At 38.0% G+C, this 15,070-nt stretch overlaps 1 protein-coding gene across 1 annotated transcript in view; it reads left to right on the top strand.

Annotated features, from left to right (window-relative positions):
- Positions 1 to 9,654, top strand: part of adam10a (ADAM metallopeptidase domain 10a) — a 99,646-nt gene extending 89,992 nt beyond the window's left edge. The window contains exons 12-16 of the mRNA XM_053492006.1: positions 1,372 to 1,555; positions 1,734 to 1,842; positions 4,379 to 4,599; positions 4,695 to 4,821; positions 7,109 to 9,654. Of these exons, the coding sequence (XP_053347981.1) occupies positions 1,372 to 1,555; positions 1,734 to 1,842; positions 4,379 to 4,599; positions 4,695 to 4,821; positions 7,109 to 7,206 (739 nt within the window). The 3' untranslated portion in view covers positions 7,207 to 9,654. The remainder of the gene's footprint in view (positions 1 to 1,371; positions 1,556 to 1,733; positions 1,843 to 4,378; positions 4,600 to 4,694; positions 4,822 to 7,108) is intronic.
- Positions 9,655 to 15,070: the final 5,416 nt, after the last annotated feature.

The raw sequence follows: 15,070 nt of genomic DNA, 5'->3' as shown, positions 1-15,070 counted from the left end.
ACTGCTTTCAGCTTTCATGAATGCTCATAAAATCAAGGTCTGACTGTATTTCACCCGTGGACAAACCTAATTTATTTTAAAATATACTAGTAAAAGATCAGAGTGCTCACTTAGCAACTTGTTATGCTTGCTTATAATTAAGCAGAGTAGAGAGTGTTAGCTAACATACAGTTAAGACCAGATATTTACACACACTTCAGAAAAAAACACAAAATGTTTTTTTCAGATCAATAAATACTATCATATTTTTTTTCATTTGTTAAATGTAAATTATTATTATTACTTTCATCAGTCAAAAATTTACATACACTTTCTTAGTATTTGGTACAATTGCCTTGAACATTTTTCACTTGGGCCAAACATCTCTATCCACACGCTTTCTACAATAGTTTTCTGGAATTTTGGCTCACTTCTCTTTACAGAACTATTAGAACGAAGTCATGTTTGTAGGCCTTCTTGCTTGCACTCGCTCTGTTAGTGCTGCCCAAAAATCTTCTATAAAGCTGAGATCAGGATTTTGTGATGGCCACTAAAGTACTTTGGCTTTGTTGTCTTTGAGCCACTTTGTAACTAATTTTGAGGTATGCTTGGGGTCATTGTTCATTTGGAGCTTTAACTTCCTGGCTGATGTCTTCAGATGTTGCTTTAATATATCTACAAAATTCTCTTTTCTTATGGTGGCATCTATTTTGTGCGCCAGTCTTTTCTGCAGCAAAGCAGCCCCACAACATTATACTCCCACTGGTTACAGTTGGGATGGTGTTCTGAGGCTTCAAAGCTTTGCCCTTTTTCCTATAAATTTTCTCTTGATTTTCCTAAGATATATATTTTGCATTCGCAATTGAGCAAGGGAGCCTTTTTTTTTTTTTATAAAGAAAAATGTTTTTTTAAGTGTATGTAAATATCTGGTTTCAACTGTAAATAAATACATTATTAATGTAAAATAAATTTATGTTAATATTTTTATTAAAACGCATTAATGTAATTCCAGACAAGGAATATACAGTGGGGCTAAGTGTGTACTTTGTCAGTGCATTGTCACTTTGCTCTACTAGTCTGCCACTGTGACTTGGAAGGGCCAAATAGCCTTGTGTTTTCTCAGACTTTGTCTATTTCACGAAGCCTTGTGCACACTGTTTGTTGAGTTTCTTTTGTTGTATTGCCTGGCTGTGACATAACTCAGATCTCACTTTCACACAGTCATACTTCCATGTAGTTTACTTTCACCCATGTATTAATTTATTCATTTATTCATCCATTTTTTTTTATTATGTATTCATTACTATGTGTTTGTTTGTTCATATACTGCATTGTTGTGTGTACATTTATTTAATCAGGTCATTCCCTCTTTGCTTTTATTTTCTATTACAGTCCCAGTCAGGGTCCATGCTGTACAAGTAGCTGTGCGTTTAAGGGTCGGGATGAGATGTGTAGGGATGTGTCTGAGTGCGCTCTTCAGAGCATGTGCAGTGGTTCCAATGCATCATGTCCCACTTCTACACCAAAGGAAAATTTAACAGCATGCAATGGAGATACACAAGTCTGCATCAATGGGGTATGAACTGACTTTCTGTATTTCTATGTGTTAGCGTGTGTGGGGGGATGGGATGGGGATTAAAATATAGCTGATAAGTTGACAGTAATGCCAGACTGCTTGTAAGTAGACTTTTTATTTTAAAACATCATGCTCTTAGAATAGCCCTTTGTGTCTTTCTTCTTTTTCCTCTTTTTAGGCCTGCACAGGCTCCATATGTGCGCGTTTCAAGCTGGAAATATGCACATGTGCAAGTCAAGATGGGAAGGATGAGACAGAGTTGTGCCATGTTTGCTGCATGCATAAGAGTAAGAACATACATGTACATGCATACATCGATCAGCCATAATATCAAAAAGACTAGTGAGTGAAGCTCCATGTCCATATAATAACTTTTTATTTAAATCACACAAATGCATTGGACACCTCTGAATCACAACATGAAGAAAAATGTGCTAAATGTATTATTAGTTTACAGAAAGTGAAGAAAAACAAATATTAGTCTGTAAAAGAAATAGCAGTGTCATCATTCATCTTTACAAAGTGATGTATTTACCGTTTAAACGAAAATGCTTGAAGTTTAATCTTTCTTGTGCATTTCTGAATTAATATTTAGTTGTATAACCATGGTTCCTGAGAACTGCTTCACATCTGTGACAATTGTACTACATGCCACAATTCCTCTGCATTTCTTGGTTTCGCTTTAGAAACAGCATTTTTATTGTCAGTCCACAACTTTTCTATTGGATTAAGGTCTGGTGGTTTGGGCTGGCCACTCCATAACGTCAATCTTGTTGGTCTGGAACAAAGATGCTGCTCGCTTACTGGTGTGTCTGGGGTCGTTCTCTTGTTAAAACACCCATTTCAAGGGCATTTCTCTTTGGCATAAGGCAACATGAAATCTTTAAGTACTCTGATGTACTCAAATAGGCCCAACACCCTAGTACGAGAAGCCTCCCCATATCATGATGCTTGTGTCTCCATGCTTCACTGTCTTCAGTGTACTGTGGCTTGAATTCAGTGTTTGGGGGTCGTCTGACAAACTGTCTGCGGCCTCTAGACTCAAAAAGGACAATCTTGCTTTCATCAGTCCACAAAATATTGCGCCATTTCTCTTTAGGCCAGTCAATGTGTTCTATGGCGAACTGCAACCTCTTCAGCGCGTCTTTTTTTCAACAATGGGACTTCTTGCTGATAGCTTGGCCTTACATAGCCGTCTTCTAATAGTAACAGTATTCACAGGTAACTTTAGATGTTCTTTGACCATGCTGAAACTGATCATTGGCTGAGTCTTTGCCAATTTTGTTATTCTTCGATCCATTCGAATGGTAATTTTCCATTTTTTTTCACACCTTTTGGTTTTGATCTCCATTTTAAAGCATTTGATATCATTTTAGCAGAGCAGCCTATCATTTTCTGCACTTCTTTGTATGTTTTTTTTAATCTCTAATCAACTTTTTGAATCAAAGTACGCTGTTGTTCTGAACAATGTACGAAACGACCCGTTTTACTCCGATTTTCAGAGAGAAATACACAGGACAACCTTTTCTGCATTTATCCTTAAATAAGGGGAACTTGTTTGACACCTGTTTTTCACAGAATAATTTACCTCTCTAATTGAACGCCACACTACTATTATTTTGAACGCGCCCCATTTTAATTAATGATTAATTTACTCAGAATCAGGTGCATCCAATCATGACTGTTGAGTCTGTTGGTTTTCTATTATTCCACTGCACCTACAAGTGAAATATTTACCATGAAGAAATATAATTTCTCCCCCCAAAAATTTGATCTGGTTACTGATGTTGGGCTGCTATTATTTTGAACACAACTGTAAAGTGATTAGGCCATAGTTTAGGCAGAGACAATCAGTTGGAAGCAGGACTATAGGAAATAGGCATAAGCATCTGAGTAACTTCGACAAAGCCCAAATTTTGATGGCTAGAAGACTCGATTATACTCAAATAATTTACAAGTTTTGACTTTCCAAATAATAAAATAAATGACACAAATTTAATAAAATAAATAAATACAATTTACTTTTTTTTTTTTTTTTACAAAATTAATTGAACAAATTAAGGAACAAGAAACACAAATTTCCTAATAATATCTTTTTGAAACAAATACCTACTGTAGGTAACATGTATGTTTGAAGTGTAAACTATTTCCAGTGTAAGATATACTGTATAATTAGTTGCCCTCCAAATGACTCAGCAGATAGAAAATAACATTCGAACACATGTACCAGAGGTCTACATGTAAGAACAAATGTAAGAAACTTATAGTTTCTAGCTTATTTGCTAATTATGTATTTTAACATTGTAACATTAAATAAAACAGTTAAACTAACTGCAACGTGTTTCCTTCACTATCTACCATGGCTAAAAGGTTTTTTTGTTTCCTCCACTAGGCAGTGTTTCTGTGTGGTCACATCTGGTTATTGGTATTGCGGCTGATTGGTCAAACAGAGTCATGTGATTATTGTTGTTACGTCTGATTGGTGAAACACAGTCACATGGTAGCTCAACCGGCTGCATTTCTCTGGCAAAAACAAAAATACCCAATGTGTAGAATAAATAGAAAAGTAACGAGTCGAGTTTAGCTAAATGTAATGGAGTAAGAGTAGCGTTTCTTCTTCACAAATCTACTCAGGTAAAAGTAAAAAGTATGGTGCAGTAAAAATACACAAAGAAGTAATTTTTTTTCAAAAAGTTACTTAAGTAAATGTAATTGAGTAAATGTAACTCGTAACTACCCACCTCTGCACAGAGAACATACTACCATGACTAGTCTTTGATTCCTGTTTGTGATTTTTATATGTACACCTACATCTGTACACAGATGATCCCAGCACATGCAGGAGTACAGCCTCTGCTGAATGGGAAAAACACTTCCAACGGAAGGTTCGCACCCTGCAGCCCGGATCTCCCTGTAATGACTTTAAAGGCTACTGTGATGTATTTATGAAGTGCAGGCTGGTGGATGCTGATGGGCCACTGGCCAGACTCAAAAAGGCTATCTTTAACCCTCAGCTTTATGAGACCATTGCTGAGTGGATAGTGGTAAGTGCAGCTTTCTATATTGTCCCTCAGTGATGCAGTGTGTGAGATATGGTTACTCCTGTTACAGTATTTTTCTATATATATATATATTACAGGTTTACTGGTGGGCTGTGCTGTTGATGGGTATTGCTCTTATTTTGTTGATGGCTGGATTCATTAAGATCTGCAGTGTTCACACTCCAAGCAGCAACCCCAAACTACCCCCACCAAAACCATTGCCAGGTAAGTCACCAGCCAAACTGCCTATCACAAACCACTACTAGGTAATATACTCAATTACCCTGCTCCCCCAAACCACTGCCAGGTTATGTACTTAATTACGCTGCTCTTTCCAAACCACTATCAGGTAATACAGTTAATTATCCTGCCCCTCCCAAACCACTGCCAGCTAATATACTCAATTACCCTGCTTTTCCCAAACTTTTACCAAGTAATATGCTTAATAGCCTTGCTCCTGAACCACTACCAGGTAATATACTCAATAACCCAGCATTTCCCAGGTAATATACTTAATTACCCTGCTCGCCCAAACCACTTCCAAGTAATATACTCAATTATTCTGCCATTCCCAAATCACTGCCAGGTAATGTACTCAATTACACTGCTCCCAAACCACTTCCAGGTAAAGAAATGTACTTAAATGCCCTATGCCTATCAAACCACTGCCAGGTAATATACTCGGTTATCCTGCCCTTCTCAAACTACTACCAGGTAATATACTGAAATACCCTGCCCCCCCAAACCACTATCAGATAATGTACCCATGCGGAAGGCCCGGGTTTGATTCCCAGCCTATGCCCAAACTCTAACTAATGGATTGCCTGCCAGTCTTAAGCATGAATTAAATGGAAGGGTTGCGTCAGGAAGGGCATTCAGCATAAAAGCTGTGCCAAATTATTATGCGGATCAGATGGCCTGTTGTGGCGACCCCACATTACCAGGTAATATACTCAATTACCCTGCCCCTCCAAAATTATTACCAAGTAATATACTCAATTACCCTGCCCCTCACAAACCACTACCAACTTCTCTACTGTTGAACATCAGATTCATTTGAAAGTCACTTTTGCTCTGCATAAACTATATTCAAGACATCATCTTTGGCCTAAAATTACTTTCTCTGTAAATCACAGCCAAGTCATCCTGCTTCATGCTGCCGCTCTATGCCCCAGTGCAGTAAAAAATGGCAAGACAAGTGAAGTGAATAATTGAAAATGACTTTTGTTTTTTTACCTGCTCTCTCACCATCAGTAATACTTTTAGTCGGCACCCTCCTCATCTTTCCTATTCACTTTTTCCACCATTTGTATGAAAACTGAAGAGCACTTTTTAAGTCTTAGACTCTCATTGTAACACAAGAGATATGGAGCCACTGAGGACTTGTTGTGCCTTCCCTTCTTTTTTTGCTTTTTACCTTATTCCCCTTACCTTATTTCGCACTGCACCTTTTTCTCTCCTTGCCACTAGCTGTGTCTTCCTATTGATTCCCATTTCTATAGATACTTATTAAATTCTATGAAAACATTAATGGAAATTGTGGTGCAGCTCTTTTAAAATAAGGGATTATGGCTCTGGTTCAAACAGGAAGTGCAGCAATGTTTCAGTCAGAAACTGTGGCTCTGTTTCAGTAAGTAAGTATAGTGGAACCTTGGATTAAGAACATAATTCGTTCCAGAAGCGGGCTCGTATTCCAAAACACTCGTAAACCAAATCGGAAAAATAGAAATTAATTTTTTCATATTCGTTCCACAGCCCCCCCAAAAAATACATAAAAATAATTAACACAAAATATAAAGTAAAAATAAAACAAATGTGTTTGCGCGCTCGTAATTTGACACCATGCTGGTTCACACACTCTCACTCTTTTTCCCTCTCGCTCTCTCTCTGTCTCTCTCTTTTGCCTTCAGTGTCTTTAAGAGAGAGTGTGTGAACCGGCACGTGGTCAAAATACGCACACATAATGCACACACATAAGACACACACAATAAAGGCGCGCGAGAGAGAGGGTGAACCGGCACGTTGTCAAATTACGTGCACACACACATAACGCACACACGTAACAACAGAGAGGAAGAGAATGGATTTTTAACCTCTAATGAGACTTTCTTTTGCTTTACACCGATAGTCGGTGCTCGTAAACCAGAACTTGCTCATTTTTCAAGTCAAAATTTATTACAAATCTTTGCTTGTCTTGCGGAACACTTGCAAACTGCGTTACTTGCAAAATGTATCTGTTGACAAGGGCAGGTCTGTTTTTTTTTTTTTTGTTAGGGAGTTTGAATTAGTTTTCATCAGGATGTGCAGTTAGAAACTTCAACTCTTGTTCAGCGTGGTTTTGTGTTTTTGGTTATTAGGAAGCTGTTTGTTTGTAGATCCCAGTTTCTGTTAGAAGCTGGTGTTGACTGGTTTAATCAGTCACATGTCTCAGGTAATCTGTAACATTGGTAATCTGCAACATTTCCAGGTCCAAATCATAATGTCTCTCTCCTCCTCATCTCTCCTTCTCTAGGTACACTGAAGAGGAGAAGAGCTCAGGGTCAGAGTTCTCAGCCTGTGCACCATCGCCAGCCCAGAGATATATATCAGATGGGACAGATGCGCCGCTAAGCTCCGCAGTCTGCCTTGGTTCTTCCTAGTGCCTACAACAGGAAACACTTTACTCCAAAGAGTTACTGAACCAATCAATTAACCCCATTCACAGGCTTAAAGAACTGGTGAAAGGAAACACATCTCCCACAAGAAACTTCGAAGAAACTACTCTGTATCACTGTTATGTGTTCTTATGGGGATATGATCTTTTTTTAGTTTGTTTGAATCACTCTCCAGGCAGAGTGCTTCACGTTTTTTGTATCACTCGACGTTCAATTCTCTTTTTTTCCTCCACCTGATTTTTTCCCAAATACTGCCATGCCATCTTGATGATATGATATGATGGGAATGTGCAGAGGTTCTGTGTTCCAGCAAGCCAAAGCTGGGGAAGCAAGAGCTCCGTCTGCATAGACTCGTTTGCCAGAGTAATTAAAACTATCCCCAGTTAAAAAGTGGAAGTATACAAAATGCAAGCTTTTAAAAAAAAAATTTAAACATTCTTTCTTTTTCTCTTTTTTCACTTGTACAGTTTTTCACAAAATGTTCCCCCCCAGTGCAACTTATGATTGCGTTTTTTTTCTGATAAATACAACTTAATTACTTTTTTTGACTGACACTCAGGACAAATTAAAAAGCCTAGAGCGTTGTGAGTCTGAGGGGTGAATGAAAAGCACCTAATGGTGATTTTTTTTTCCCAGCTGCACGTCCCTCTTTTATTGTATAACCAAGACTGAGTATTGTTCTTGTTGTATGTAAGATCCATTCTGATCTCATGCATTGCTTGCATTTGAAGAGTTGCATAGTTTAGCCTGAGTGAAAGTTCAAAATCCTGAGAATGGGAGCAAGAGAGAAAATTTGACTTGTTGATTGTGTGAGCTTTTGGTGAATGGCCTTATTTCACATACATTTAGCTGTGAAAGATTGTGAGAAGTGTGCTGTTTGTTTAAATGTTTTCTCTTTCTCCCATGTTCTGTTTGGAGGGTTGAGCTCATGTCAGCTATAGGATTCACCACTATTCGAAATGTTGTACACCTGACTCAGAATTTTCTGTGGCATAATTACGGTCAAAGCCCTTATTGCCATGGGAACAGCTGCTAACAGATGCTGTTGGGAGAATTTTGGACTTCAAGAAACATTAAAGGAAAAATAGGATGGCTTTTGAGTTCATGTTGTGGTTTCTACATGACCACTTTCCATATCAGAGCAAAGAAAGTTCATTCAGGAAATAAACCAAGTAGAATCCGTAACCTTACTGTTAGTGGAACTGTATTTAAAGGGTGGTTTGGTAAGTTTCCTACTATTTATACAAAAGTCGTTAATAAAATAATAATATCCTTAAGCTCTGTTCCATAACCACAGCATTCTGGTGGTCGATTTTTGCTAGCCAAATATACATTTCTTTGTGGTGGAAAAGTGTGACATTTCGAGATTAAGGATGGACTTGGAAACCACCAACACCTTGTTGGAGTAGAAGGGCTATAACTACTTTTGATTTTCTTATTCTGTTCCACCCATGTTATACATGATGAGCAAAACCCATAAGAATTTCTTTCTTCAGCACATGCAGTCCAACCCTTATTCTAATCTGTAAACACTTTCTGCTCTACCTGAGCCTCCTACAGGGTCGTATATGTACATATCTCCTGCATTGATTTGCTGAGGCACTTCAAAAGAAAATGTTATATTCTATCTATAATAAAAGATACAAAAAAAGTACAAATTTCCAACAAAATGCAAGATATTTAAATAAAATTTGTTTTTTTTTTGTTGGACTTTCTGTTGGTCCATGTAATACATTTATCAGTTATATTTAAAGTTTTTCAGGTGCGCTCTGTATCAGCAGAGTCCTCACTCACAGATCCTGTGCACTCCAAGGTCCTCCCTCCGGGCATGTTTATTAGTGGGCAGGTCATATCATGTCCTTTTTTAGGAAACTGAAGTATGCCGTTATTCTGCTTGCCCCTATTCTATGAGTATGCCCTTATTCCATGTTGCCAAATTGTGGTTGGTGGTGGCGTTTTGCTTTAACTTAGAGATTCTGATCTTACTTAATCGTTCTTATTCTTCTGTGGTAATGTGGTGTGGGTGCGGTTTGGGGGGGCTTTTAATCCAAACATGTCTTTTATTTCAGGTCTTGCTTTAAACATATAATAGGAATGTGCACTGATATGGCTGTGAAATGTGTGGAATTTGAACGATAAAGAAATATGTCTAATACTACTGTTTGATTTTAATAGCCGCTGTGTTTTATACAGTACCCTTTCTTTCATTTTTCTTTTTTCATGATACCTATTTTCATTTCCTTTCATTTGTGCTCAGTTTGAAAACTTTTTACCAAAATTGCAAAAAGTATTGTGCAAAGTTATGTAATTTTTTGAAGTACTTGAAATGCGATAATAAAAATAGATTTGGTCAATTTCTTGATCCACAGTTGATTCACATTAATAAAAACAGACATGAAACACAGTTCAGAGACCTGTTTCTTTACAATTTCTCTATTTTCCTCTTGACCATAAATTCTTTATTTGCTGTTAAGTTTTAAACATTCACCACCATGGCGCCAGGACGTTGGCACCGGATCCTTTGATTGCTCTGGGTTGCGGGTTAGGGCCACTACAGATTAGACTTTTTGTCTGGTGCGTCCTATGGGTGCTCAACCAGATTGGGGTCTGGGGAGTTTGGAGGCTGGTTCATTGCCCTTGGGCTCTTTGCCTGCTGGGCCCCATGCGTGGCAGCCTGCAGCTCACTGGGTGTTCTGGTGCATTTCTATCATGGCCAGCATTGACTTTTTGCCGATATCTGCTGAATTGACTTTTCTGTGGGTCTTTGACTTTTCTTTGATCATACGAGAAGGACTGGCCTTTAGTCCTCACGTCTAAAGTGCCAGCGATTCTGTCACTGGTTTACTGGTATATATTGTAATTGATAATCAGTGTTAATCTGACCATGTAATCATTAATTCATTTACACTGGCATCTTATTCTCTTCTTGTTTTTCAACCACATTTATTTGTTCAAAGATGCTGCTGCTGCATCAAGTCATAAAAGTGCTGTTCTGACTAGAATTTTCAATACTTCATCTCTTGAGTCAGATCCAGTGAGGTAGAACATTAGTTTGGCTGTGAAAAGGCTGGCTCTGAAAGTTTTTGTATTTATATATATTATATTTTTTGAAACTGCTGAAAGGCTGAACTTTGGTGGCCTCAATATATATAATATATATTTTTTATTAAAGCTATTTGTGGTATTTGTAGGTATAGGATTATGAATAGGTATTTAAATGTAATGCTTTGTCTTTATTGATTTTTCTGCTTGGGAAAATCCCATGAGATTATGACTAAGAAGAGCTGATGAGGACGAGGGCTATGTTAAAAACTGCATTCTAATCAAAATAATATTTTATCAACTTTCCTTCTGTGAACAGCAAAGGAGGGTAGATTTAAACAAGCAAGTCAGGAAGGTCTCTTGGATGCATTTTTAAACAACTGAAGATTCCAAGGTCAGTTTAAGCATTTGTACATTTATACATAGTTATTTGGAGGAGTAACCAAGATCTGGAAGGAAAAAAAATCCAAACTGTTATCCTTAGCTGAGAGGAACCATCAAGACACAGACCAACCATGACTTGAAAGCTGCTGTGACACCAGTGTCACTGTGAATGGTCAGGAAAGTTTAACATGGACTGAAAGTCTGCCATTAAAGTAAAAAGGCTTGCTCAGGACACCTTCACTCTTGATTAAAGTTTGCAGCTGACCACCTGGACAATAAAAAAAGCTTTCTCAAGGAAGGTTTTGGCCAGATGTGGGTTTAAATGTGTAAAGGAAAGGTATACCAAACTGTTAACCATGGTGGCGGTAGCATCATGATTTGGGGCTTGAAGGAGTCATCATTATGAAGGAGAACTACTTTAGAATTCTTCAATATAGTCCTAAATCCTTCAATTTTGACCCTGTGTTTATTTCAGGAAACTCAAAGATTTATAAAACAAATTCCATCCAGTTTTATTACAGAGCCTATGTGTTTAGTATGGTTGTATGTCATCTTAACTGCAGACGTGCAATAAAGATGTTACATTAAATGCGATGAGCTGGAAGCATCAGTCTAATACTTTTCCTGGTTTTAAAGCAAAACTCATATTTTATATCTTTTTTTGGTCATTTTAATAAAGCACTACATGAAAAAAAAAAATACCGGCATCCTGCATCCACTATCTTTCCGTAACCCTCACCACCCCTACCCCATAAGAAAATCATAGAGAACAACTACCACTTTAACAATGGTAAGGACAATGATAAATCTTATTTATTATTATCTATACCCACCTATCTTTAAACCCTATATATCATGTGGCTTCCTCCTATCTATTCTCTAATAGAAATGTTTCTTTCTTTTACTTTGTTTCTTCCATATTGATTCAAACCTATCAACTATGTTATGAATTCTATGGTTTATCTTCTATATTTTAGAAATTTCATTAATTGAGTCCTTCCATTTACTTACTTGCGATGCTCTTGGTTTTAACCATATATTTTTTTTATTTTGTCTGTTTAAGAGGTTGTGTCACTTGACCTCACTGCAGCTTTTGACACTATTGATCATAGTATTTTCCTTCACAGATTAGAAAATGTAGTAGGAATTAAGGGAATGGCCCTCTCCTGGCTCAGATCCTGATTGTTATCAGTTTGTGGATTTAAATGATGACTATTCTGCATGTTCTCAAGTGGAATTTGGTGTTCCACAGGGTTCAGTTTTAGGCCCTGTGCTTTTTTTCCTCTCTACATGCTTCCTCTGGGCAATATAATTCGTAGGCATGGTGTTAGTTTTTAATGTTATGCTGATAACACACAGTTATATGTCTCAGCAAAACCAGATGAGAAAAACCAGCTTACTAAATTTGAGCAATGTGTGCAGGACATAAAAGACTGGATGTTAATCAGCTTCCTTCTGCATCAGTTTTAAAATACTACTATTGACATATAAAGCATTAAATGGTCTCGCACCGCAGTATCTGAGTAAACTGCTAGTGTCTTATGATCTGCCACTCCTACTTCGATTAAAGGTTGCAGGCTGCTTGTCAGTACCGCGTATTATGAAAACTACAGTAGGGGGCAGATCTTTTTCTTACAAAGCCCCAAAATTATGGAATAGTCTTCCAAATAGTGTTCGGAACTCAGACACAGTCTCAGTGTTTAAGTCCAGGCTAAAAACCTATTTATTTAGCCAAGGATTTTTGTAAATTTATTTGCCTTAGGTAAAGGAGCAGATCTGGGGTACTTAGAGTATTATGGTGAACTGGTATGTTTAGATGCTGTCTTCCTCACTCTCATTGATCACTCGGGTTTGTTGACGGTGAAGTGATTGGTCGCTTTACATCTCAGGGAGCCCTCATGTCAGTGTTTTCTTCTGGCTCTCCCTTTTAGTATGCTGTCATAGTTAGTCCTGCCAAGGTCCCTGTGTGCACTCTGCACTATTGTGTAACAGTGACAATACCTAACTGCCATATCTCACAGGTGCTCAATAGGGTTCAGGTCGGGAGACATACTTGGCCACTTCATCACCTTCAGCTTCCCCAACAAGGCTTCCTCATCTTGGTGTGTGTGTTTGGAGTCGTTATCATGTTCGAAAACTGCAAACTGCTGTTTTTCTCTCTCTTCTTCTTTCTCTCCCTTGCTCCTGCCCCGCTTCTGGTTGGAGATCTCGTCGCATGGATGCCCCGGAGTTTCTTACAGTCTACCTGAGACTCCAATAATGAACTCGAATCCCTACTAACTTAAACACATCTCCTGTTATACTGAATTTCCAGTCTCACACAGTATAACTGCAGATCAATCCCTGCTATCCGTTATCACCCAAATGAGGATGGGTTCCCTGTTGAGTCTGGTTCCTCTCAAGGTTTCTTCCTACTGACATCTCAGGGAAATTTTTCTTGCCACTCCTTTTGCAACAATGTCAATTGTTAAAAGCACTAATAGCCAATAAAATTGAATTGAATTGAATTAAATTAAAAGTGTGCCTTGAAATATTATTTCCAAATTATGCCCTATGTCCATCTACCAGCCTTTCAAAACTGGACATGAGTGTGATTTGCCACTTTTCCACCCTATCTCCTCACCAACATGTTAAATTAACATCACAATACTTCACTTGGATAACTGGTTTTATAAAGAATCCTGCACCAATTTTCAAGCATTTTGCCTTTAAATTGCGGAATGTGTTTTTTCGCATACACAGTATTTAAACTAGTGTTTCCAACTAATTAATGAATTATCTATGTTCAGTTCGGTCATCCAAACACCTTTTTTTATGTTTATGCTGTTAGATATTCTATGAGCATGAACATCAGTGTTTCCTTTTTGGTCATGTTAATTCCTATCTCTTTTTCCAGATCACTTCCTTATAGTAAATAACTATGAAAATTTGTTTTTGGTAAGTTACAGTATCTCACAAAAGTAAGTACACCCTCACATTTCAGCAGCCACTTTATTATATGTTCTCAAGGGACACTACTATAGAAATGATAATTTGATATACTTTATTGGATATACTATAGAAATGATAATTGGATATATACTTTAATGTGCAACTTGTATAGCAGTACAGATTTACTGTCCTCTAACAATAACTCAACATGCAGACTTTATTGTCTAAATAGCTTGCAACAAAAATGAGCACACCCAAAGTGAACATGTCAAAACTGTTTAAAAAAAAAGCACCACTAATATCTAGCACTAGGACTGCCTTAATCCTCCTGGGCCTGGAGTTCCCCAAAGCTGCACATGTTGTTGCTGGGATCCTCTTACACTCCTCCATAATGATATCACGGAGCTGCTAGATGTTAGACGCATGGCGCTTCGCCACCTTCCGCTTGAGGATGCTTCACAGGTGCTCAATAGGGGTCAGGTCGGGAGACATACTTGGCCACTTTATCACCTTCAGCTTCCTCAACAAGGCTTCCTTATCTTGGCGTGTGTTTGGGGTTGTTATCATGTTGGAAAACTGCCATTTGGCCCAGTTTTTTAAGAGCGGACATCATGTTCCACAGTACATGCTGGAATCCATGTTTCCTTAAATGAACTGCAGCTCCCCTGTACCATGATGCTACCACCACCATGCTTAACTGTAGGCAAGAGACAATTTTCTTGATACTCCCCACCAGGGCGTCGCCACACATACTGAACACCTTCAGACCCAAACAAGTTTATCTTTGTCTCATCAGACCATAGGACATGGTTCCAGTAATTTATGCTCTTGGACAGGTTATCTTCAGCAAACTGTTTGTGGGCTTACTTGTGAGCTAGGCTTTCTTCTGGGATGACGGCCATGCAAATCAGCCTGTTGTCCAAGCACTGACAAGCTGACCTCCCGCTTCTGCAACATCTAAAGCAACGCTTGCAGCACTCATGAATCAATTTTTGAAGCCAGCTTCTGCAACTGACACACAGCATGAAAACTCAACTTCTTTGTTCAACAGGTGTTCTGAGTGAAACCTGTCTCGGAAAACCTCTGTATGACCCTGACAACTGTAATGTAAACTCAGTTTCGAGGTGTTACCAACTTTATTGTAGCTTAACCCCTAAAAATTCTGTTTCTCAAATCCTCTGAGAGTTCTTTGCCATGAAGTGCCATGTTGGTCGTCCAGAGATCAGTATGTTTTACTGTTTTACAATTGTACTTTAAGCACCAAATTTTAAATGCTCTAATATAAGATACACAAATTTCTTAAAGGTCTTATAAAGCTGACAAACACATAAACATGATAAATAGGACATGGGACTTCGAATGATTAAACGATGTTCAGCTATTATCACTTAGAGTGTACTCACTTTTATTGCCAGCGATTTTGACAATAATGGCTGTACGTGTATGCTAAGTTATTTTCAGAG

This window comes from Clarias gariepinus, chromosome 3 (genome assembly GCF_024256425.1).
Source record: "Clarias gariepinus isolate MV-2021 ecotype Netherlands chromosome 3, CGAR_prim_01v2, whole genome shotgun sequence".
Taxonomy (NCBI): Eukaryota; Metazoa; Chordata; class Actinopteri; order Siluriformes; family Clariidae; genus Clarias; species Clarias gariepinus.
This window is presented reverse-complemented; position numbering and strand designations above follow the sequence as displayed.